This window comes from Oryctolagus cuniculus, chromosome 7 (genome assembly GCF_964237555.1).
Source record: "Oryctolagus cuniculus chromosome 7, mOryCun1.1, whole genome shotgun sequence".
In the NCBI taxonomy this organism is placed as follows: domain Eukaryota; kingdom Metazoa; phylum Chordata; class Mammalia; order Lagomorpha; family Leporidae; genus Oryctolagus; species Oryctolagus cuniculus.
In genome coordinates, this window is record NC_091438.1 from 143942422 (window position 1) to 143964450 (window position 22029).

At 58.6% G+C, this 22029-nt stretch overlaps 1 protein-coding gene across 4 annotated transcripts; it reads left to right on the top strand.

Moving 5' to 3' along the window:
* The first annotated feature begins 1313 nt into the window (after positions 1-1313).
* On the top strand, positions 1314-21556 carry FGR (FGR proto-oncogene, Src family tyrosine kinase). 4 transcript variants are annotated; one of them, XM_008265877.4, is made up of 13 exons: positions 1314-1532; positions 8595-8657; positions 9535-9767; positions 10256-10358; positions 12969-13067; positions 16976-17079; positions 17202-17351; positions 18277-18432; positions 18527-18706; positions 19087-19163; positions 19405-19558; positions 20570-20701; positions 20793-21556. In XM_008265877.4, exons 3-13 carry the CDS (start codon positions 9548-9550, stop codon positions 20999-21001), a joined length of 1584 nt encoding a protein of 527 aa, XP_008264099.1. In that variant the 5' UTR covers positions 1314-1532; positions 8595-8657; positions 9535-9547; the 3' UTR covers positions 21002-21556. The 4 variants fall into 4 exon arrangements, with proteins under 4 accessions (XP_008264099.1, XP_002716163.1, XP_051712748.1 ...); XM_002716117.5 differs by having other exon boundaries at positions 1368-1532; positions 9538-9767; XM_051856788.2 differs by lacking the exon at positions 1314-1532 and adding an exon at positions 7545-7667.
* The last annotated feature ends 473 nt before the right edge of the window (positions 21557-22029 follow it).

The window sequence follows — 22029 nt, forward strand, 5'->3', positions numbered from 1 at the left end:
TCCCTGCCTCCCCCACCACAGCCCAGTACACAGAACTTCCCTCCCCTACCACATCTATTCTCCCAGTGACAGGGGAGATTTCTCTGGTCCTTGTTTGTTTGTTTGTTTGTTTGTTTGTTTTTGACAGGCAGAGTGGACAGTGAGAGAGAGAGACAGAGAGAAAGGTCTTCCTTTGCCGTTGGTTCACCCTCCAATGGCCGCCGCGGTCAGCGCGCTGCGGCCGGCGCACCGCGCTGATCCGATGGCAGGAACCAGGAGCCAGGTGCTTTTCCTGGTCTCCCATGGGGTGCAGGGCCCAAGCACCTGGGCCATCCTCCACTGCACTCCCTGGCCACAGCAGAGGGCTGGCCTGGAAGAGGGGCAACCGGGACAGAATCCGGCGCCCCGACCGGGACTAGAACCTGGTGTGCCGGCGCCGCTAGGCGGAGGATTAGCCTAGTGAGCCGCGGCGCCGGCCCCTTGTTTGTTTTTTAAGATTTATTTATTTATTTATTCGAAAGGCAGAGTGACAGAGAGAGAGAGAGAGAGAGAGAGAGAGAGAGAGATATCTTTCATCTGCTGGCTCACTCCTCAAATAGCCACAGTGGCAGGAGCTGAGTCAGGCTGTAGCCAGGAGCCAGAAACTCCATCCTGGTCTCCCACCTGGGTGCATCATCTGCTGCTTTCCCAGGTGCATTAGCTGGGAGCTGAATTCCCAGCAGGGCAGCCAGGACTTCCAGAAGGGGTGCTGGCCGGGCACGTGGCAGCTTAACCTGCTGCACCACAGCATGGGACCCTAGTGCTTGGTTTGAGGCTGCAGAGGCAACGGTGGAAGCAGGGGTGGAACCCCAGGCCAGGGGTCAGGACTCACTACTAGCGGCAAAGGCTGGGACTGTAACAGAAGAGGAGGCTTCGCTTTCTCTAAAACAGAGCTGTGGGGAGCGACACCCCTCCCCCACTGGATGTGGCCCGAGGGAAGTCTCTGGCTGCTCCCTACCCTCCCCAGGCACAGAGACAGCATCCACAGCAGCGGCTCCGGTGACAGCAGTCTGAGGTCCTCTGGCTGAGTGGACCTGTTCCTGGGCTTCCCCAGGAGGAACTGGCCTTCCTGTGGCAGAGAAAAGCCCATCTTCCCCCACCCCAGGGATGCCCACAGCACAGGTGTCGGTCGGGAACCATCGGGAAAGCTCTGCCTGGGGCAGGGGCTGGGAAAGCAGCCGGGGTGCGGGGAGAGGCCTGGGAGAGCCGACCCCCACAACCAGGGGCCGGCGGGAAGTGAGGGCGGGCGGGCCTGGATCTGGGGGCCCCTCCCCACTGCGGGCAGCCGGGTCGGGGCTGGGGCGTGACAACGAATTCTCCCCGCCGCCACCACTGCCACCGCCGCCCGCGGCTGCAATAAGAGAAGTCCGAGGCGGCTTCCTCCTCCCTTGTCCAGAGGGGGCGGCGGGCAGAGGCGGGCAGCACCCCAGCCCTCGCCCACGTCGGCACTCGTAGCTGCGTGAGCCCCGGCTGGCTCGCCGGGGGCTGGCGGAATCAGGCTCCCCTGGCACCAGGTAGGTCTGGCCGCGGCAGGTGGGGGCTGGGACAGGTCTGGGAGAGGAGGGGGCGGGCTGGAGGCAGTAGGGACACTTGAACTTAGACAAGCTACAGAAGTTGAAGGCCAAGGGAACCTCACCTCGAAAAGGGCTGAGGGGGGAAACCGCAGAGACCTGGGAGTAACCTGCGGGGCAGGGCCCGGGGCATCTGGGAACCCCCAAGGCGGGGTCTGGCGGGGAGGCGGAGTGGGGGCCTGGAGGGTGCGATTTGGAACGCGGGGTGAGAGTCGGGGGAGGCCTGGGGTAGAGAGTGCGGGGACTCTGAAAATGCAGCATTTGGGAAGGAGTTCCGTGGGGTGCGGGGACATTCGAGAAGAGGGTCAGGGAGAGCGAGTTCTGGCCCGCGCAGTTTAACGGGGCCATTCAGGGGCCCAGTAAGTACCCTCTGTTCCGCATCGTCAGAAGTCGGGGGTCAAGCCTAGGCCCGCAGGCCTGCGGCCCCCAGACCTGCCCGCCCCCGCACTGGTGGGCGCCAGGGGCCGGCCGCAGGGACTCCTGCAGGGCGCTTCCTGGGGAAGTCCCCGCCCTCCGCAGGGACGGCCTCTCCCGGCGCCCCCTCCCCGCCAGCGGCGGCGGCCTCGGTCCGCGTTCCTCTCGGGATCCGGGAATTGCTGGCCGCCCCGACGGAAATCCTGCCTTTGACCGCGAAGGCGCGGAGGGGCTGTGTCCATGGCAACCAGAGGGCGGAGAGGCGAGCTGGGCTCTGGCTGCTTCGGGGCTGGTGGCCGGCGCAGCCCCCCACCCCCACCCCGGGGGCCCGGTCTTTGCTGCAATTTGGAGTCCTTATCTTGGGAGGGGTGCGGGACAGAGGAGGGGGTGCTGATGTTCCATGATCTGGGATCCTGGAGTGGGGGGCTCTTAGCAAGACTATGTCCTCAGTTGCTGTGTGACTGTTGCAGGTCAGGCTTCTCTGGGCCGCCTCCTTCTGTTTGAGCTATGGAGATAGAAGCTGGCTACACCTGCCTGCTGGCCCCGGGTGAGACCCTGGCCTGCAATGCGGGTTTTGCTGAGGGTCCTGGAGGGGGTAAGGGGCTCTGTCCTTTGCCTTCTCAAAAACATGGAGGGGGACAAGAGAGGGACCCACACACAGAGGGCACCTAACAAACAGATGTCCTACATCTCTTGTAGGACCCATGCTGGGGAGATCAGCAGGGGTGAGATCTGTCCCCCACCTTTCTTGGTGCCACACCCAGGTGGCCACCCCTCCAGTCAGTGGTTTTTTCAGGGATCCTGAGGCCTTTGGCACCTTTTCATCTGTGCTGGGGATGGGAAAGCAGGCTGCTAACCCCACTTCACAGATGGGGAGAGGGAGGTTTGGGAGTCGGTGACTGGCAGGACCCACAGTAGGGACCAACAGTCCAGGGCACCTTGCCTCTGAGCCACCCCGCCCCCCAATCTCATCCCTACCCAATCTCTCAGAGCCCCCTGGAGAGGGAAGAGGTACATGGGGGAGGAGGTTGGGGGTCCTTGGGCTCCTCCACCAGCTCCTGCTCCCCAGTGGGTGTGAAGCAGTGAGCGTGGGCGAGAGAGAGAGAGAGAGAGAGAGAGAGAGAGAGAGAGAGAGAATGTGCGTGTGGTTTGGGCTTTGGGTGAATGCGTGTGAGCCTGTGAGCATCTGTGTGTGCACTGGGTTTCCTCTGCACCCACCTGGGGCTGGTGTGGTGAGGGAAATGGCCTGACCTTCGGAGTTTGGGGAAGGATGAGCCAGGGTGCACTCCCACCCTTGGGCTGCCCAAGGTGGGAGAGGGCCCGATGCCCCACCCTGCAGGACCTGGGAGGGGGCTTCCGGTCTGCCACACTGTGGAACCCGGACTCCTCTGCCCTCAGCTGCCCCTGGGCACGGAGCCAGCTCCTGAAAATGCTGAAGCCCAGGCCAAGCAAGTGGCACTGGGAGCCCTGTGCAGAGGCTGGCGTGGGTGGTTCAGTGCAGGTAGGAAACCACAGTACTGCTGAGAAGCGGTGCCCTCGGGAGCCAGCTAGGGCCGACGGGCCGGCACCCGGGGTGCGGGGTGGATGCCCGCAGCCACGGCTCTGGTCTTGGCGAGGGGCCCAATGGCACTGGGACTCACCTGCCGACCTTAGCCTTTCCCCTGCCCCACCCCTGCCCGGCCGGAGCCTTGAGGAGAAGCCGGAACTCTTGCAGGATGGTGGTTTCCGGCTGCTGCCCAGAGTCCCAGTTCCCTTTTGGTGAAATCCCCCATGCGTGGTTGAGGCCAGCCCAGCCCTCCCACCTCGCCTGGGAACTTCTCTTTCTTCTCCGCTCTGCCCAGCCCCGTGCCCTCAGCTGCCTCCCCCTACTGTGGAGGGTCTTCCTCAAAGGAAAGGAGGGGAGTGAACCTTCACTGAGCACCTACTGTGTGCCTGATGCTTTGGGGGCTTGACTGCATTTGAAGCAACCCCTTGAGGGAAAGATCTGCATTCCTGTTTTTTAGGTAGAGCATTGACAGCTGAGGGAGCTGCACGCATGCTCTTTCTCGGGCAGGGGAGAATTTCAGCCTGAATCTGTCTCTGGATCTCACAGATACTAGGCTGGGGGTGGAGGGGCACCCAAGAAGATCCCGTTTCTACCTCAAAGCCCTGATGTGGCTTTGGGAAGTGTGGACCTCAAGAAATGATGGGTGGGCGTGGGTCTTCCTACCAGGAGTAGGGGCAGGGCCGGTTCCCTGGTGGGTGGTCAGCTACCTCATGACAGGGGTGGTGTGTTCCGTTGGCCAGGGACTATGTAGAAAGCAGGACAGGCACCAGTCAGAGACAGCACGGTCTGGCTGCTCAGGCTCCTCAGGCTTTGGAGAATGTCGCAACAGCCCTGGGAACAGAGCTTTGGACCTGAATAAATAGCCCTGACTTTGAATTCCCTGTTTGGCTGTGTGACTTTGGGCAAGTCACTTCCCCCCTACATAGGAGCAGGTGGGGGATGGGTGATAAATGGTCCCTGGGAGCCAAATTAGCTTTGCTGCTTGTGGTTCTCAACTTCACAGGGCTACTGCACGCCCGGCAAGAAGCTCATCTCCTCGAGCCCTGCCAGCAGCTCCGCACAGAGGGGCAGGTGCAGAGACTGATGTCCTTCATGCAAGGTCACTACTGAGCAGAGCAGGGCAGGGCCACACAGCAGCAAGTGCTGGACGTGGGAGCAGCACGGTCCAAGGCCAGGACCTCAGTTCTGATACCCATGACCTGCTGTTGGCCCTGATGGGGCTCAGAGAGCTGACTCCCACCAAGTAGATGTTCAAGGGGCATATTCAGGGCGAGGGCATTGTGGCACGGTGGGTTAAGCCTCTGCTTCCAATGCTGACATCCCATATCCAAACGCTGGGGTTGCTCTGCTTCCGATCCAGCTCCCTGCTAATGTGCCTGAAAAGGCAGCGGAAGATGGCTCAAGCGCCTGTACCCCTGCCACCCACATAGATGGAGTTTCTGGCTCCTGGCCCAGCCCTGGCTGTTGTGGACATTTGGGGAGTGAGCCAGCAGGTGGAAGACCTGTCTCTATCACTCTGATGCTCAATGTAAATAAATAAATCTTTTTTTTTTTTTTAAAGAGCCATTGTGCACAGCCCAAGTTCCCGCAGTGTCCAGAATGCTTGTGGTCACTCTGGGCTGCTACTCCCTTTCTGGTCTTAGAAGTCTGGTACTGAGAAAAGATAGAAGTGGCTTCAGATTCAGTGACTGAGGGTATGTGGGCAGATCTCCTTCTCTCTCTGGGCTGAAAGGAAATTTCGAGTGTGTAACACCTGGCCTGGTGCACAGTAGGTGTTTATGAAGAAACACTCATCAGTGCTTCTACGAGGGCTACAAAATAGAACAGTGCTCAAGGCAGGCTTTGGAGCCAAATGGATTAGCATTGTGTTTTAGCTTCCTTCACTTGCCCTGCCATCTTCAGCGAATAACTTAGCATCCCTGTGCCTCAGCGTCCTCATCTGTAAAACAGGACTAAAAGTGAAGCCTCCCTCTCAGGGTCACTGAGTGAGATTACGCCTGGAAATTGCCTGGTATGATGCCAGCCACTGTGTAAATGTTTAATAAACGAGCACATTTGTTACTAGTCTTTACTGCCACCCCAACTTCTAGGATGCCCAATTACTCCCCACAGAGTGGGAGGCACAGGGCTGGAACCAGCCTGGGGAGGATGTGGAGTCCTGGGGCTATGGCCACCAGACGCAGGCGGCTGAGCAGAGAGGCCGCAAGCTGCCCCCTCTCTTTTTGCCTGTTTGGCTCTTTAGCTCTCTTCGCTGCATCTCGACCTTTCTCTTCTGCTCCTGCCTCTTTCAGTGCCTCTGCCTCTCCTCTTCACCTTGCATTTTCGTCGCTGTGTCTCTTTGTTTCTTTCTGGCAGTGCTGCAGACGGTGGAGCCAACTAATGCTGGCTCAGGTTGGTCCCGCACATCTCCCAAGCCAGCATTCAGGAAGCCACTCCAGGAGCTTTAAATCAGCCGCAGGAGGAATATCTACACCACGGACATCAGCAAGTGGTGCAAATCAGGATTTTCTCATTTGAGATTCAGTTTATCAGCACACCATACTCTCTCTCTCTCTCTCTCTCTCTCTCTCTCACATCCCTCTGTCTTTATGCCTCTATTACTGTCTCTTCCTCTTTGTCTCTCTTATCTCTCAATTTCTCTTTCTCTCTCTCTCCCTGTTTTTGAGAGATACCACATATACATACCCGAGCCATCACCTGCTACCTCCCAGGGTGTGTACTAGCTGAAAGCTGGAATCCATAGCAGGGCCCCAGGTCTTAAGCCCAGGTGCCCCAGTGTGGGATGCAGGCAACCCAAGTTGCTTCTTAACCAGTGGATGAAATGCCCATGCCACTCCTGCCTCTCCTGTCTCCTCATGTCTTTTTCTCTTCTGACAAAATCCTGTGAACCAGGTCACATTCAGTGTGGCCCTTCACTGCCTTGGGCCGTGCAGACCCCCAGACCCTGGCCCCATGTCCCCTGATGCCCTCAGCATTCCTGTCCCCGGAGAGCCAGGCCCAGCTGGGGCTTTGGTCCTCATCAAGCCTGGAAGTGACAAAGCTCTGACAGCTGCCACCTCTGTCTGCCGCCCACACCGTCAGCGCTGCCAGGGCTCTCCTCGGCCCACAGAGCTTTCTGCCTCCTTGCCCAGGGCTGACAGTCTCTGAACACCATTCAGAGCAGGTCTGAGAGAAAGCCAGACTCTAGACTGATAGGGATACATTGTGGCAATGTGCACTTGGGAGGTAGCAACATTGTATCTGCATGTGGGGGAGGGGTGGACCTGTGGATCACCTGCAGAGCAGAGCCCCACAGTGGGTCTGAGCGCCAGCCCAGGGCTGAGCTGTGGCTGCCACTGTCCCTGTCTGACAGGCAAGGCAGAGAAGGGTGGCTGGGCGCTGTGATGTGGGAACAAAATGCTAGGATACATCATTCTGTGTGGCACTGGGCAAGTTTCTAAACTTTTCTGTGCCTCAGTTGTCTCATCAACAATAATCCTTGAATCCCAGAGCTCTGATGAGGATCCCAAGAGGTGTTTTAGGTCAGGGGCTTCACAGAGCTGCTGCCACCTCTTCAGCTCTCCATCCCGTATTTGCAAGTGGACAGAGCTGGGACTGGGCAGCTATGGGGAGGGTGTCCTCAGCACAGAGGGACCCGGGCTTTCTATGGAGGGGCTTGGGCAGCCCAGGGAGTGGGGAGGCCCAAGAATGGGTCAGGAGTGCTGTGCAGATCTGGGGTCAGCCCTGGTCACCGGCTTTTCTCACAGACCCAGAAATCCCTTCAGCTGGGCCCAGATGTCCCTTCTGGGCCCCCTCTGTTCTCTCTCCCGACCCTCACCGGCACTGCAGCTGCCTGGGGCCCATTCAGACAATTGGCTTCACCCAGGGGAGGGTCCTGGGGGAAGGATGTGAGCCCAGGCCTGGTGACAGGGGCTATTTTAAGGGTGGCCTCCACCGCAGCCTGCCTCACAGTTTACCACATGGGTGTCACCCTCTCTCCCCAAAAACACACACCAGAGAACAGTTACCGTGGAGGGTGATTGGGCTGATGGGACTTGGGTGAGGTCAAGGCAATGATGTGACAGAGCCATGGGCCAGGAAACTGGACGTGGTAGATCCAGGAAGACTTCTTGGAAGAGGTGAGTGGTTCTGGTAGGGAGGTTAGGACTCAGAGAGAGGAAGAGAGAAAGAGAGTGATGTCCACCAGGAAGCTTCCTGGGGGTCCAGAGAGGGAATCTGGGGGTTCCTGTACCCAGGACCTTCAGGCCCCTCTGGGGGAAATCAGAGTTCATTAGGGAGGCCCCACCCTAACTCTGCATTCCTCCCATGTCTTAGGAAACCAAGCCCAGTCCCCGGCCAGTTCCTCTCTGAGTGGTGCAATGGCAGTTTCTGTGTGGGGGTGGGGACCCCTTGCTCAATGACCTCCCTGCCTGTTGCTCAGAGGACTCAGCTGCCTAAGAAGGCTTGGCGCATGGTGGGGGGCCTGCCCAAGGGACTCTGGTGGCCCCAGCTTTGGGCTGGGCCTCTCCCTGATGTGGGGATCAAAGCAGAGCTCCGCAGTAGGTACCTGCTGCCCCTCTGTGACCAGAGGCGACCCTGGGGCTGCTGTGGGGAGGGGTCGCACAGCTCAGGCTGGGGCAGAGGCGGAGCTTGTGGGGGAGGGGTTTGTGTTTGTGAGACAGTAGCTGGGGGGCCTCTGTGTGAGCTGAGCCTGGCCCCTGGAGGAAACCCACTTGGAGATGGGCCCAATGCAAAAGCAGGAGTGTGGCAGGGCAAGAATGCCCTGCAGAGAGGCAGCTGAACGCATATGCGTGTCCACGTAGACAGGCCGTGTAGGTGTATTTGTGAACACGTGTGTGCGCCGTGTGTCTCAGCCAGGCTCATGCGAGTCTGTGTCGGGGTGTGCTCATGTGTCAGGTGTTAGGTGGGCATGAGTGTGGGAGTGGGTGTGGAGTTGTCCCACGTGGGGCGATGTGTAAGTGTGCAGGTGTGGTGGGGAGGAAAAGGGGGGCAGAAGTCACGCTGCTGGGCAGGGCAGTCCGCAACTGTTTCCGGCCTCCCCTCAGGTCCCCCGACCTTCCCAAGGATCATGGCGCAGCCCCACTGACCCAGGAGTAGAGGCCTTCGGGGTGAGTGTGGCGGGGAGGACTGGGGGTTTTTGGGGTCAGGAAATGGGCTGGGGGTGGCCTTCCTGGGCCTTGCAGCTCCTCACAGCCCCCTCCTCCCACAAGGCCTGTTGCTAGGTAACGGATGGGGGAGCCAGAAAGAGGCAGCTTGAGAGGCCTGAGGCTGGACCCACGACAGGAAATGGCCTTGATCCCCCTCTGCAGGGAGCCTCCAGGTGCAGGCACACAGCCCTCACACGCACCCCCGCACACCGCTGTGCAGATTCATGCACGTACGCACACAAAGACACACAGAGACAGGCATACACACAGGCACATGTGCTCTCCCCACAGAGCCATGGACCCTGTCACAGACAGCGACACCTTCTCACACAGACCTGCACATGTTCACACACACACACACACACACACACACATACTGAGACAGGCACACCAGCACAGACGTGCACACACGCAGCCAAACACAGGTGCCGAGACACATACACGAATTCACACACACACACACACACCTGCACATGCACACACACATTTGCAAGGAGCTACACACATACAAGCAAGCTACACACAGACACAGGGACACAAGCACCCTGAGGGATTCACAGCGATGGGAGGCGAAAATATGAAAGAGCCATAGCAACACCCTGATGTGGAAAACCAGCCTGGAGGAGTGGGCTTGAGCCACTGGCTATCTCCAAACATGCCCCGGCCACTGGCCGGTGGAGCTGGCTGGCGGGGGGGGGGGCATACCTGGGCCACCCTCACCTTCACAAGGGGGGACCTCAACCCAGGGGAAGCCATGTGCCTGTATGAGAGTGTGCACAGGAGTGTGCATGCCAGCTCTGTGCAGGGACCCCTTGGTGAGGCACGCCCCCTTGTGTAGCAGGGCACCTGGAATGGGCTGTGTGTTCTGCAAGAAGCTGGAGCCGGGGCCCAAGGAGGATGTGGGCCTGGAAGGAAACTTCAGGGCCTCTGGGGCTGCCGACCGCTATGGCCCTGACCCCACCCAGGGCCGGCCGGCCTCCTCCTTTGCACACATCCCCAACTACAACAACTTTACCCCTCAGCCCTCCAGCCACACCTTCCTTGGTGGGGGCACCGTCAAGGGCATCTCAGGTGAGTGCAGGGGGTTGGGGGCAGGTGCGGCCTGGATCTGGGGAGAACTCGGGAGAAGGGGAGACTTGGACTTGACCCCAGGGAGCCTCCAGAACCAGTGTAAGAGCAGCCCTATTTCCATGACTGCACAGGCTGGATTGGGGAGCCTGTGCAGCCTCCTCCTGGGAGCCCTCCGAGGTGGGGGATACAGCTGTGCTCTCAGGCTGGGGGGGACCTGGTAGCAGGTACAAATGGGAAAGGGACCCTTCTGGGCCACTTGAGTGCCACTTTGCAGTTAGGAAGTCTTGGCAGGAAGAAGAGGAATGAGCAACATGGAGGACCCCCAGGTCCTGAATCCTCCAGGGGCCAAGTCAGAAACCCACAGGGCACCAGTGGTCCGTGGGTTCTGGGGCATTGCAGCAATGGGCTGGGGAATGGGTTCTGGGGGTTCAGCCCCATTGGCGCCGCTGTCCTGTGCCCTTCTCGGCTGAGTGGTCCTGGCTCCACAGGCTCTGGGGTGACCCTGTTCATTGCCCTGTATGACTATGAGGCCCGGACAGAAGATGACCTCACCTTCACCAAGGGCGAGAAGTTCCACATCCTGAACAACACGTAAGTGACCAAGCCACCCAGCTGCTGTGGGGCCTGTGCTGGAGTCTCACCCATTTCCCATGCTCAGAAAGCGCCAGGCTGCTTGAAGACACATAAATGACAGCCTGAGCAATGGCTATGACATGGGGTGGGGGAGCATAAGGAACAATGGGTACATGACCTAAACAGGGTCCCCAAGGCAGCGGTGATCAGGGCGGGCTTCCTGGAGAAGGTGATTTTAGGTTGCGACTCCAAAAATGAAGAGCCAGTGAAGGCACAGATGAGAAAAGAGGAAGAGGGTGAGAGAGACCATGGAGTGGTTTGTTCTGTCCAGATGAATCATGAAGTGCAGGATGCGGGTGGAGCGCGCAGAAGCCGGGGAGCAGGTAGGCGCAGGGGCTGCAAGGTGTGTGAAGCCCTGCTGAGGAGTCGGGATTTTATCCAGAAGGAAGAGGGTGAGTTCTTGAAAAAGTTCATGGAAAAGGTGTCCTGTGAAAAAAACTATGGGAGCTGGCGCTGTGGCGCAGCAGATTAAGCCGCTGCCTGCAGCACCAGTATCCCATGTGGGCACTGGTTCAAGTCCCAGCTGCTCCACTTCCCATCCAGCTCCCTGCTAATGTACCTGGGAAAGCAGCAGAAAATGGCCCAAGTGCTTGGACCCCTGCACCCACCTGGGAGACCCAGAAGCTCCTGGCTTCAGCCTGGCCCAGTGAACCAGCAAATGGAAGATCTCTCTCTCTCTCTCTCTCTGCTTCTCCCTCTCTAACTTTGAGTTTCAAATAAAATAAATCTTTTTAAAAAACCTGTGAATGAATTTCAATTTTTTGAATCAAAATAACTTTTTTTTTTTTTTTGGACAGGCAGAGTGGACAGTGAGAGAGAGAGACAGAGAGAAAGGTCTTCCTTTGCCGTTGGTTCACCCTCCAATGGCCGCCGCGGCTGGCGCGCACCGCGCTGATCTGATGGCAGGAGCCAGGTACTTATCCTGGTCTCCCATGGGGTGCAGGGTCCAAGCACTTGGGCCATCCTCCACTGCACTCCCTGGCCACAGCAGAGAGCTGACCTGGAAGAGGGGCAACCGGGACAGAATCCGGTGCCCCGACTGCGACTAGAACCCGGTGTGCCGGCGCCGCAAGGCGGAGGATTAGCCTAGTGAGCCACGGCACTGGCCCAAAATAACTTTTTATATATTATATTTAAGAAGACTTATTTGACTTATTTGAAAAAGTGAGAGAGAGAGAGAGAGAGAGAGAGAGAGAGAGAGAGAGAGATCCTCCATCCACAGATTTGCTCCCTAAATGGTTGTAATGGTTGGGCTGGGCCAGGCCAAAGCCAGGAGCCTGGAACTCCACCTGGGTCTCTAACATGGGTAGCAGGAACCCAAGCACTTGACCAGCTGCTGCTGCTATCCCAGGTACGTTAACAGGGAGCTCGATTATAAGTAGAGCAATTGGGACTCCAACGAGCACTCACATGGGATGCTGACATTGCAGGTGGCAGCTTAACCCAGTGTGCTGTAACACTGGCCCCTAAACTTATCTTTTAATTTAATTTTTCCTTGAACTTTAAAATTTTTATTCATTTATGTATTTATTTTTGCAAGAGAGACAGACAGAGGTGGTTCACTTTCCCTCTATCTCTCTCTTTTAAACATTTTATTATTAAACTACAGTTAACATACCAAAAAGTGAACTTAAGTGTACAGATCAGTGAGTTTTTTTTGTTGTTGTTATATGATTACCCTCATAACCATCATGGTTCACTTTTTTTTGACAGGCAGAGTGGACAGTGAGAGAGAGAGAGAGACAGGGAGAAAGGTCTTCCTTTTGCCATTGGTTCACCCTCCAATGGCCACCGCGGCTGGCGCATCACGCTGATCTGAAGCCAGGAGCCAGGTGCTTCTCCTGGTCTCCCATGTGAGTGCAAGGCCCAAGGACTTGGGCCATCCTCCACTGCACTCCCTGGCCATAGCAGAGAGCTGGCCTGGGGCAACCGGGACAGAATCCGGCACCCTGACCGGGACTAGAACCTGGTGTGCCAGCGCCGCAGGTGGAGGATTAGCCTATTGAGCCATGGCGCCGGCCATGGTTCACTTTCCAAACACCCCCAATAGCCAGAGCTGGGCCAGGCCCAAGTTGAGAATTTAGAACACAATCTAGGTCTCCCATATGGGTGGCTAGGGATCCAAGCACTTGAGCCTTCCTGGGAGCTTGCCTTCCAAGGTCTGTGTGAGCAGGAAGCTGGAATGAGGGGTGGAACCAGGACTCTGATGTGAGATGTAGGCATCCCAGCCAGCATTTTATCTGTTAAGCCAAACACCCACCTCCCCCCTACCCCTTGAACTTGAAGTCTCCTTGTATGTAGCCATTGGCAGGTTTCCAGCAGGGAAGAGATGTCATCAGCCGTCCGCTGTGTCCCTGAACCCCAGAAAGAGGCCCAGAGGCCTGGGTGACCCCGCTTGTTTCTTCTGCAGAGAAAGTCCTTGGGGGCAGTGGCCGCTGGGCAGGTTTTGATGTCCGAGGGGAGGGGAGGACCAGGCCAGTCTGCGCCCAGCCTCTGTGTGGCCCTGCCTGGTCCCAGGGTGCCCCAGGGGCTGAGGTTGTCTGACTGCCCCCTGTTCTGTGCCTGCAGTGAAGGAGACTGGTGGGAGGCCCGGTCCCTCAGCTCTGGACAAACTGGCTACATTCCCAGCAATTACGTGGCCCCCGTGGACTCCATCCAGGCTGAAGAGTGAGTGCTGGCTTGGGGGGGGGGGGGTGCATCCAGACAGGGCCCTGGAGTCTGGACTCCAAGGCTACCTCTCAGGCAAGTCATTGCCCCTCCCCAGCCTGTCTCCTTATTTCTGGCTCTGTGAAGTCATTGAGGGAATGGAAGGAGGTGATGGAGGTCGTGGTTGTGTGGGCAGGCATGCTCACGCTGCAGTACTGCGCTCTGCACAGGAGGTTCCTGCGCAGGAACAGAATCAGAAATTGTTCATGTGCTGTTTTACAAAGGAGGAAGCTGAGGCACAGAGACAGTAAATACCCCGCCCAAGTTCCCAAGGCTGGTGAGTGGCGGGCCGGAATGTGACCCCAGGACACCAGGCTGCGCTGGTCGCCATTACGCATGCTGACAGCAGTGCGGGAGCTTTAGAGCATTCCAGAGTGTTGGAGACCTGCAAAGCAGCCTGAATCCTCTTACTTCCTGCTTGTGGATACCTTCACAGACACCAGTACTCCACCTGCCCCGGGTCCTTTGATTCCCACACGAACATCACTGACAGGACTGTGACCCCCATGTCAGAGATGAGGAAGCTGAGGCTCATAGTCTCTCCTCACCACCTCCTACACATGTTGGGAGAGAGAAGATTCGGGACACTTTGCCGTGTGGCAGTCGTTGGTGGCGGACTGACCTTGGGGAGAGGGAGGAGCCAAGGGGGCTGGACATCTCCTTGGGGAGCAGAGTGGGTGTCAGTGCCATTCAGGTGCCATTCATTCAGACGAGGAATGCAGGGGCCCCAGGGTGGGAGAGGGGGCGCTGGGCTGAAGTTCCCAGAGCTCAGGTTGTGTTTTGTGTGGGAGGCCTGTGTTGAGGCAGACCCAAGGAAGGGGCCCTTTTCCTAACTGTCACCAAGATGCCTCCCTGCCTAGGAGTGGAAGCCGGAGTGAGGGTGACGAGGAAGGCTGCCTGGGAGGGTGACGGAGGAAGGAGGAGAGTGAGGAGGAGACTGGCCTGACCCCAGCTCCGGGGAAAGCAGCCTGCAAGGAGAAGCCCCTGGAGAAGGGAGGGAACCCAGGCCAGGCTGAGCAGAACAGCTCCGAGGGTGCAGGCGAAGTTTCAGGAAATGAGGGGCGGAGCAGAGGCTGCTACTGCATTGGGCAATGGAGGTGACCTTGGTGAGAAGTGAGAGGGAGGTGACGAAGTGGAGAACCAGGTGAGAAGCAGAGGGGGAGGGTACGGCAGGATGTGGGTGACAAGACAGGACTCAGAACAGTTTTCTTGGGTGGAGCAGGACAGACGGGGCCCCTTCGGGCATTGGGGCTGCTTCACGCGGTGGGGACAGGGTCCCTGAGCAGAAGGGCGTGGGCAGGACCAGAGCCCAAGTGCACTGGGGCCTTGGTCTGGGGAGGGAGGTGGAGGCAGCGGGCAGGTGGTTCACGTCTGCATATCCTCTGGGAGGCAGTGTCTCGGAAGCTGGGTTGCACTCAGTGTGGTGCTGTGGTTACGTGAGTGTCATGGTCAAGTGCATAGGCCCTAGAGCTGTAGCTCGGGTTCCTATTCTGGCAACACAGCTTCAGAGCGCCGTGGCCTTGGGCAAGCTGCCTGACCGCTGGGAACCTCAGCTTCCTCATCTGTGTGCTGGGGCCAGCAAGAGCACCCATCTCAAAGTGTGGGTCTGCAAATTGATTGGATGCACGTGGTATTAAGGCAGAGCTCGAAACAAAATAAGTGCTGTTATTATTATATTGCTTATTAAGGAAACCACTAATGTCATAGACGCAGGTGGGGGCAGGGCTGTGAGACAACCTGGGGAGGTGTCCTGTCTCCACTGCCCTTCAACAGCCCCTGATCCCCCTCCTGCCTGTTCTCCTGGCCATGCCACTTGCCAGGGCCTTCTCCTGTTTCCCAAATTCTGCCTAGTACCCAGGTGTGAGCTGACCATCCAGACTTTGGAGATTTCTACCTCCCTTGATTCAAAAACTATGCTCCTTCTAATTCGTCCCAAGATGACCACAGGCCAATGTCATAATTGCAGCACATCTGAGTCTTCTACGCCACCTTTGGTCACTTTGATGGCCACGGTGTACTCACACCGTTTACGGCTGCAGTTTGATGCCAGAAAGAGCCATCAGGTGCCAGCAGGAGGGGTGAGGCCTGAGGTTGATGTTGGGACTGACAATGCTTAAGAGAGTGGAGAAAAAGCAGCCAGCAGATCTGGGCAGGATTGTCAGAGAAGAGTGGAGAGAGGATGCTCTTCTGGAAGCCGGGGAGGACAGGCTAGGAGATGGGGGAAGGGAGGGATCTGAGTGATTGCCTGGAGGGCGGAGGTGGGCAAAGAAGTCAGTTGGGTGGCAAAGGGTTCTAGGTGGGAATCATCGGACAGTCTTACAGGCGGTCACTTCCCCTCTCTGAGCCTCGAGTTCCTCCTCTGTGAGAGTGTGTGAAGGGCCCTAAGGAGAGGGACTCAGGGGCTCAAGACGCCCTGGTGCAGTCACCGGTGACTGGGGTTCTAGCAGCCTCTTTATTTGAAAGGCAGACATCAGACAAAGATCTCCCACCTGCTGAAACCAGCAGCCAGAAGCTCCAGAGCTGGGTCTCCCGTGTGGGGGCAGGGACCCAGGAACTTGAGCCACCACCTGCTGCCTCCCAGGGTGCTCATCAGCAGGAAGTTGGAATTGGGAGCAGAGCCAAGGCTCCAACCCAGGCGCTCAGATACAAGATGCAGGTGTCCCAAGCGGCATTTGAAATGCGTGCCAAGACCTGCTGCTCTCACAAATTTATTTATTTATTTATTTATTTATTTATTGACAAGTAGAGTTATAGACAGTGAGTGAGAGAGAGAGAGAGAAAGAGAAAGGTCTTCTTTCCGTTGGTTCACTCCCCAAATGGCTGCCATGGCCGGTGCTGCGCTGATCCAAAGCCAGGAGCCAGGTGCTTCCTCCTGGTCTCCCATGCAGGTGCAGGGGCCCAAGCACTGGGGCCATTCTCCACTGCCCTCCCGGGCCACAGCAGAGAGCTGGACTGGAAGAGCAACCAGGACTAGAACCTGGCGCCCATATGTGATGCCGGTGCCGCTGCAAGCGGAGGATTAACCAAGTGAGCCATGGTGCCGGCCCCAGCTCTCACAATTTTTAAAAAGACTTATTTATTTATTTATTTATTTATTTATTTATTTATTTTGAAAGGCAGAGTTATGGGGTGAGAGAGAGAGAGAGAGAGAGAGATCCTCCATCACTTTCCAAATGGCTGCAACAGCCAGGGCTGGGCCAGGATGAAGCCAGGAACCAGGATCTTCATCTGGGACTCCCACATGGGTGTCCCAGGCACATTAGCAGGGCACTGGATCAGAAGTGGCTCAGCCAAGACAAGAACCGGCCCAGCATCACAGGCAGCAGCTTAACCCATTACACCACAATGCCGGACCTCAAAATTTTAACTCAAGGGCTGGTGCCGCGGCTTACTAGGCTAATCCTCCGCCTGAGGCGATGGCACCCTGGCTTCTTTCTAGTCCCAGTTGGGGTGCTGGATTCTGTCCTGGTTGCTCCTCTTCTAGTCCAGCTCTCTGCTGTGGCCCGGGAAGGCAGGTGGTTGGGCCCCTGCACTCTCATGGGAGACCGGGAGGAGGCACCTGGCTCCTGGCTTCGGATCAGCGGAGTGCACCGGCTATAGCAGCCATTTGGGAAGTGAACCACCAGAATGAAGACCTTTTAAAAAATTTTTTTAACTCAAGGAAACCCAAAGAGTAGAGACGGGAAAGCTCCCCTTTGTTGGGCACCTGCTATGTGCCAGGGGTTTTCCACGCCCTGCTCTGGGATCTTCACACAGGCTGAGTCCCATTGTACGTGCGAGGAAAGTCTTGGCTGCAGAGGTGACTGCCCAAGGGGCTGGGCTGGGGTCTGCACAGAGTGTCCCTGACTCTCACCTGCCCTTCCCAACAGGTGGTACTTCGGAAAGATCGGGAGGAAGGATGCAGAGAGGCAGCTGCTGTCCCCAGGCAACCCCCAGGGGACCTTCCTCATTCGGGAGAGTGAGACCACCAAAGGTGGGGGCTGCGCCCTGGCAGTGTGGGGAGGGGCCCCCTGCCCCCCAGCCCTGGCCTCTTCCGGCTACCAGACTGGGGAAGACGCCGACAGCACACCTGCAGTGACCCTTTCCCACCCACAGGCGCCTACTCGCTGTCCATCCGTGACTGGGACCAGAGCAGAGGTGATCACGTGAAGCATTATAAGATCCGCAAGCTGGACACGGGTGGCTACTACATCACCACGCGGGCCCAGTTCGACTCAGTGCAGGAGCTGGTGAAGCACTACATGGGTGAGGGCGGGCGCCTCCGGTCGCTGAGCCAGCCCGCTGATGCCCTTGTCCATAGGAGAGACGGAGGCCCAGAGAAGGGAGGGTTCTCCCAAAGCACTCGTGGCCACACCGGGCTCAGGATACTGCTCTGCGGGCTTCACCAGGAAACTGAGGCAGGCATCCCACCATGGCCAAGCAGCGCCCCCTAGCATCTGAGCAGGGAATTGGCCAGTTTCTGGCATCAAGTCCTGAACCCAACAGGAAGTTTAAGCACTGAGCTGCCTTGTATGCCCACCTTCCCCTCCCCACCCCACCCCACTCCTCCCAGCACCAGCAGGGCACTAGGACTGCCCTGTGGCAGGGAGGGAACCACCGTGACAGGGACCACAGCAGGGGATGGCAGAGGCTGTCTGCACTTTGGTGAGACACCCTGGCGGCTGGTCAGGCATGGATGCCCAGGGCAAGGCGGAAGGAGGAGAGTGCTCAGAGGCAGCAGCTGCCACACTCAGGCAGCAGAAGTAGAGCAGAGGCAGAACGGCCCAACCTGGAGGGTTGGCTGGTCGGTCAAGGGCAGGGTGGGGGTCAACGCCCTGCCTGGACTGGTTAGGTCAAGGATGGGCCTCATGTCCATACCTTGTCTGGACTCCCCACCCCTACACCTGTCCTGATCTCACTTTCTCCTTCAAGACCAGCTCCCATGTGAGAGCCCCCAGTCTTTACAGGAAAACCCCTTGTCCTGTAGGGATCTTCTGTCCCCCTGGGGTGCCACGCCCTTCCCTGGGTACATACGTGTTCATTGACTCAGGGCCAGGGGTGCATTCCCTCCTGGCCTGTGCCCTCCTGGGAGGCCTAGTTCTTCATAGTTGGGCACCAGGCACCAGTGGGATGAGGTGGGGGGGAGGTGTGGCCCTGGCCCATGGGTAACCTGCAGCCCTCCTCCCTCCAGAGGTGAACGATGGGCTGTGCCACCTGCTCACGGTGGCCTGTGCCACCATGAAGCCGCAGACCCTGGGCCTGGCCAAGGACGCCTGGGAGATCAGCCGTGCCTCCATCGGACTGGAGCGCCGGCTGGGCAGCGGCTGCTTCGGGGATGTGTGGCTGGGTATGGAGATGTGAGGTGCCTTCTGGGGGGGGGGGGGCGTGGGGAAGGCCTGGGCCCGGGGGGAGCAGTCCTGACGCGCTGGGCCGTGGGACAGGCACGTGGAACGGCAGCACAAAGGTGGCGGTGAAGACGCTGAAGCCGGGCACCATGTCCCCGAAGGCCTTCCTGGAGGAGGCGCAGGTCATGAAGCTGCTGCGGCACCACAAGCTGGTGCAGCTGTATGCCGTGGTGTCCGAGGAGCCCATCTACATCGTGACCGAGTTCATGTGCCACGGTGAGGGCGCGCGACACTGGGTGGGGGTCTCTAGGAAGGGGACCAGAACCCTGGTGAGTGAGAGGCCCCTAGGTAAGAGGACAGCAGGCCTGGGAGTGGGGGCGGAGCCTTGGGATGGGGTGTGGGTAGGCGGTGGGTGGGGCTTGAGCTAAGGAAGCCAAGCTCTGTGCTGAGGGAGGGTCTGGGCAGAGTCCGTGAGGGGCGTGTCCAGGAGAGGAAGAGGATCCTGGAGATGTGTCTGGGTGGGTGTCTGAGAGCAGGAGGCGGTGGGCGAGGCCAGCGAGAGGGCTGGGGGTTCCACGGGGGTAACCGGGCGGGTTCAGGAGAGAGGTGGGCCTGGAGCGGGGGTCCTCACTGATTTTCTGGCTTCCTGCCCCCAGGTAGCTTGCTGGAGTTCCTCAAGGACCAGGAGGGCCAGGATTTGAGGCTGCCCCAGTTGGTGGACATGGCAGCCCAGGTACCCTTCAGCTCCCAGACCTCTCTGAAAATCACCGCGCCCTGAAACACCTGGCCAACCCCTGGAAGCGCCACCCAGCCCCTGTGCCAGCGGGGCCACCTGGGGAAGGGCACGACTCCTCCTTGAGTCTCAGTCTCCCCATCTGGAAAGTGGGTCTTGCAAATGGTCCCCTCATCCCTCAAACAGGCCGTGGTCCTGTGAGGTCACGCGAGCTCCTGTCTCTTCACACTTGACCCCCAAGGTAGCTGAGGGCATGGCCTACGTGGAGCGCATGAATTATATCCACCGGGACCTGAGGGCGGCCAACATCCTGGTGGGGGAGCGCCTGGTGTGCAAGATCGCAGACTTCGGTCTGGCCCGTCTCATCGAGGACGACGAGTACAACCCTCGGCAAGGTGCCTGGCCTTGACCCACCCCTCCAGGAGTTCCTGGTGCACCAAGGGGTGGACGTGGGCCCCACATCCTCAGGATCCTTGCCCACCCTGGTTCATCACCCCGGGGACACCCTCATCCTGATCCTTCCAGCCCCAGTGCAGCCACTTCCCAGCCATGTAGCCTGTAAAATGAAAATCCCCAGCCAGCGGCAAGTCTGCAGACCCCTGCCCTGTGCCAGGTGCTGCTAGGAGTCTTCAGTGAGCTACGGCGGGGTGTAGCAGCAGTGCGAACTCCCGCCAAGGGGCTGGCGCCTGAACCCCAGGCCCTCAGCTGTGTGACCCAGGCGAGTCATCTGCCTGCTTTGCCTCCTTTTCCTCATCTGCAAAATGCAGGCAGGGGCAGCATTGCCATCCTGGGGCTTCTGTGAGGGTTAGCGGAGCCACTGTGCACCTGTCCCTGCAACAGGGACAGGCACATCAGAAAGGCTACACGAGTATGGGCTGTGGTTAACCTGAGCATCACTATGAGGCTGACAAAGCACCCAGCACCACACTAGACACACACAAGAGGCCCTAACGAGAGCTGGGTCCTTTCTGCTCTGCCAGGGGCCTGTATGTTCAGGACCCCCAAGATCCCCATGTCATTTCCTTCCTTCCTTCCTTCCTTCCTTCCTTCCTTCCTTCCTTCCTTCCTTCCTCCTCCTCCTCCTCCTCCTCCTCCTCCTCCTCCTCCTCCTCCTTCTTCTTCTTCTTCTTCTTCTTCTTCTTCTCTCTCTCTCTCTCTTGCTTATTTGAAAGGCAGACTGACAGAGAGATTGTCTATCTACTGGTTCACTCCCCAAATGCCCAGAACAACCCCAGGCTGAGGTCAGGCCAAAGCCAGGAGGCTGAAACTTCATCCGGGTCTTCCACATGGCTGGCAGGGCCCCAGGCACTTGAGCCATCACCTGGTGCCTCCCTCCCAGGGCACTGGCAGGGAGTTGTTCCCACGGACCTCCATCACTAGCTTTCCCTCCTCCCTCAACCTCCCAGGGACCAAGTTTCCCATCAAGTGGACGGCTCCAGAGGCGGCCCTCTTCGGCAAGTTCACCATCAAGTCAGATGTGTGGTCCTTTGGGATCTTGCTCACCGAGCTCATCAGCAAGGGCCGAGTCCCATACCCAGGTTTGGTGGGGAGGGGGCCGGGGACGGGCTTCCTCCAGGCCGCCCCTTCGGGAGGGAGCAGGCCCTCTGACCGATGGAGCCCACCTTTCAGGTATGAATAACCGGGAAGTGCTGGAGCAGGTGGAGCACGGCTACCACATGCCGTGTCCCCCAGGCTGCCCCGAGTCCCTGTACGAGATCATGGAGCAGACCTGGCGGCTGGACCCGGAGGAGAGACCCACCTTCGAGTACCTGCAGTCCTTCCTGGAGGACTACTTCACCTCCACAGAACCGCAGTACCAGCCCGGGGACCAGCCCTAGCCTGCCAGGGTGTCGGGCGCCCTCTGGGGATGCCCATCACCCCTTGCCGGTCCCCAGGACTCTGACCCTGAGCCCCCCCAGGCTGTGAGCAGATGCAGGTGCTGTGACGCTGGCCAGGGCAACCCAGATGGGGCACATGGGGGCTCCGAGCCCTACCCTCACCCATTCTGACCCCAAGCACTGCTTCTGCCCTTTCCCACTTAGGCCCCCTGCATGCCTCTAGCCTCTCGCCCCGCCCCCAAACACTCCGACCCTATGTGGTTATTTATAGCTCGGCATAGCCCCTTCCCTAACTCACCTCCTGACCCTGCTCCCCCACCGTGCTGTCGGGCCTCTCTGATCTGAGCGCCGGAATTTACCTCGACCCCCCCCTCCCGTAAGTTACCAGCCAGGAGGTCTTGGCCTTCCCCTTTGCCTGCTGGGTGGGTGGGGGCTGCAGGCCGGGGCCAGAGCAGAGGGGGTAGGTTGCTGAGGGCTCGCCTCCTCGCTGAACAGTGTGTGTTTATTGATTTTGTAAATAAGGAAAGTTACAATATGAATCTCCAAAGTACCAGCCGTGAGCATCCCCTGAGCTTCCTCTGGATGGGATGGCGACTGGGGCGTGGCTGTTGGGAGGGAGGTGACCAAGCAGGCGTGGCTTTGGGAGCTGGCAGGGAAGGAAGGCAGGAGAGAGCACTCCAACTCCTAGCACACACAGGGCACCCTTTCAGGGCACCCTTTCAGTCCCCCTGCTCGTACCGTGGCAGTTTAGGGTGAGTTGAGAGATGGATACGGAAGACAGATAATGGGAGAAGCATCAAGCGTGTCCCCTTTGCTAGCAACGTGGCTTTCGCTTTGTGTGCAAGGGCCTTGCTCATTCTGTGCCTGAATTCAGCAGATTTGCCACCCATCCCAGGCACAACCTTGGCCTCTAGCCACAGGGGCAGGGCAGCTGTCAGATTCCCCAAGAGGATGAGGAGAGGGCAAGGAGGAGGGAGAGCTGATTGGCTCTCACTGGGGGCATCCCGTCCCCCAAGGGGAGGTTCTGA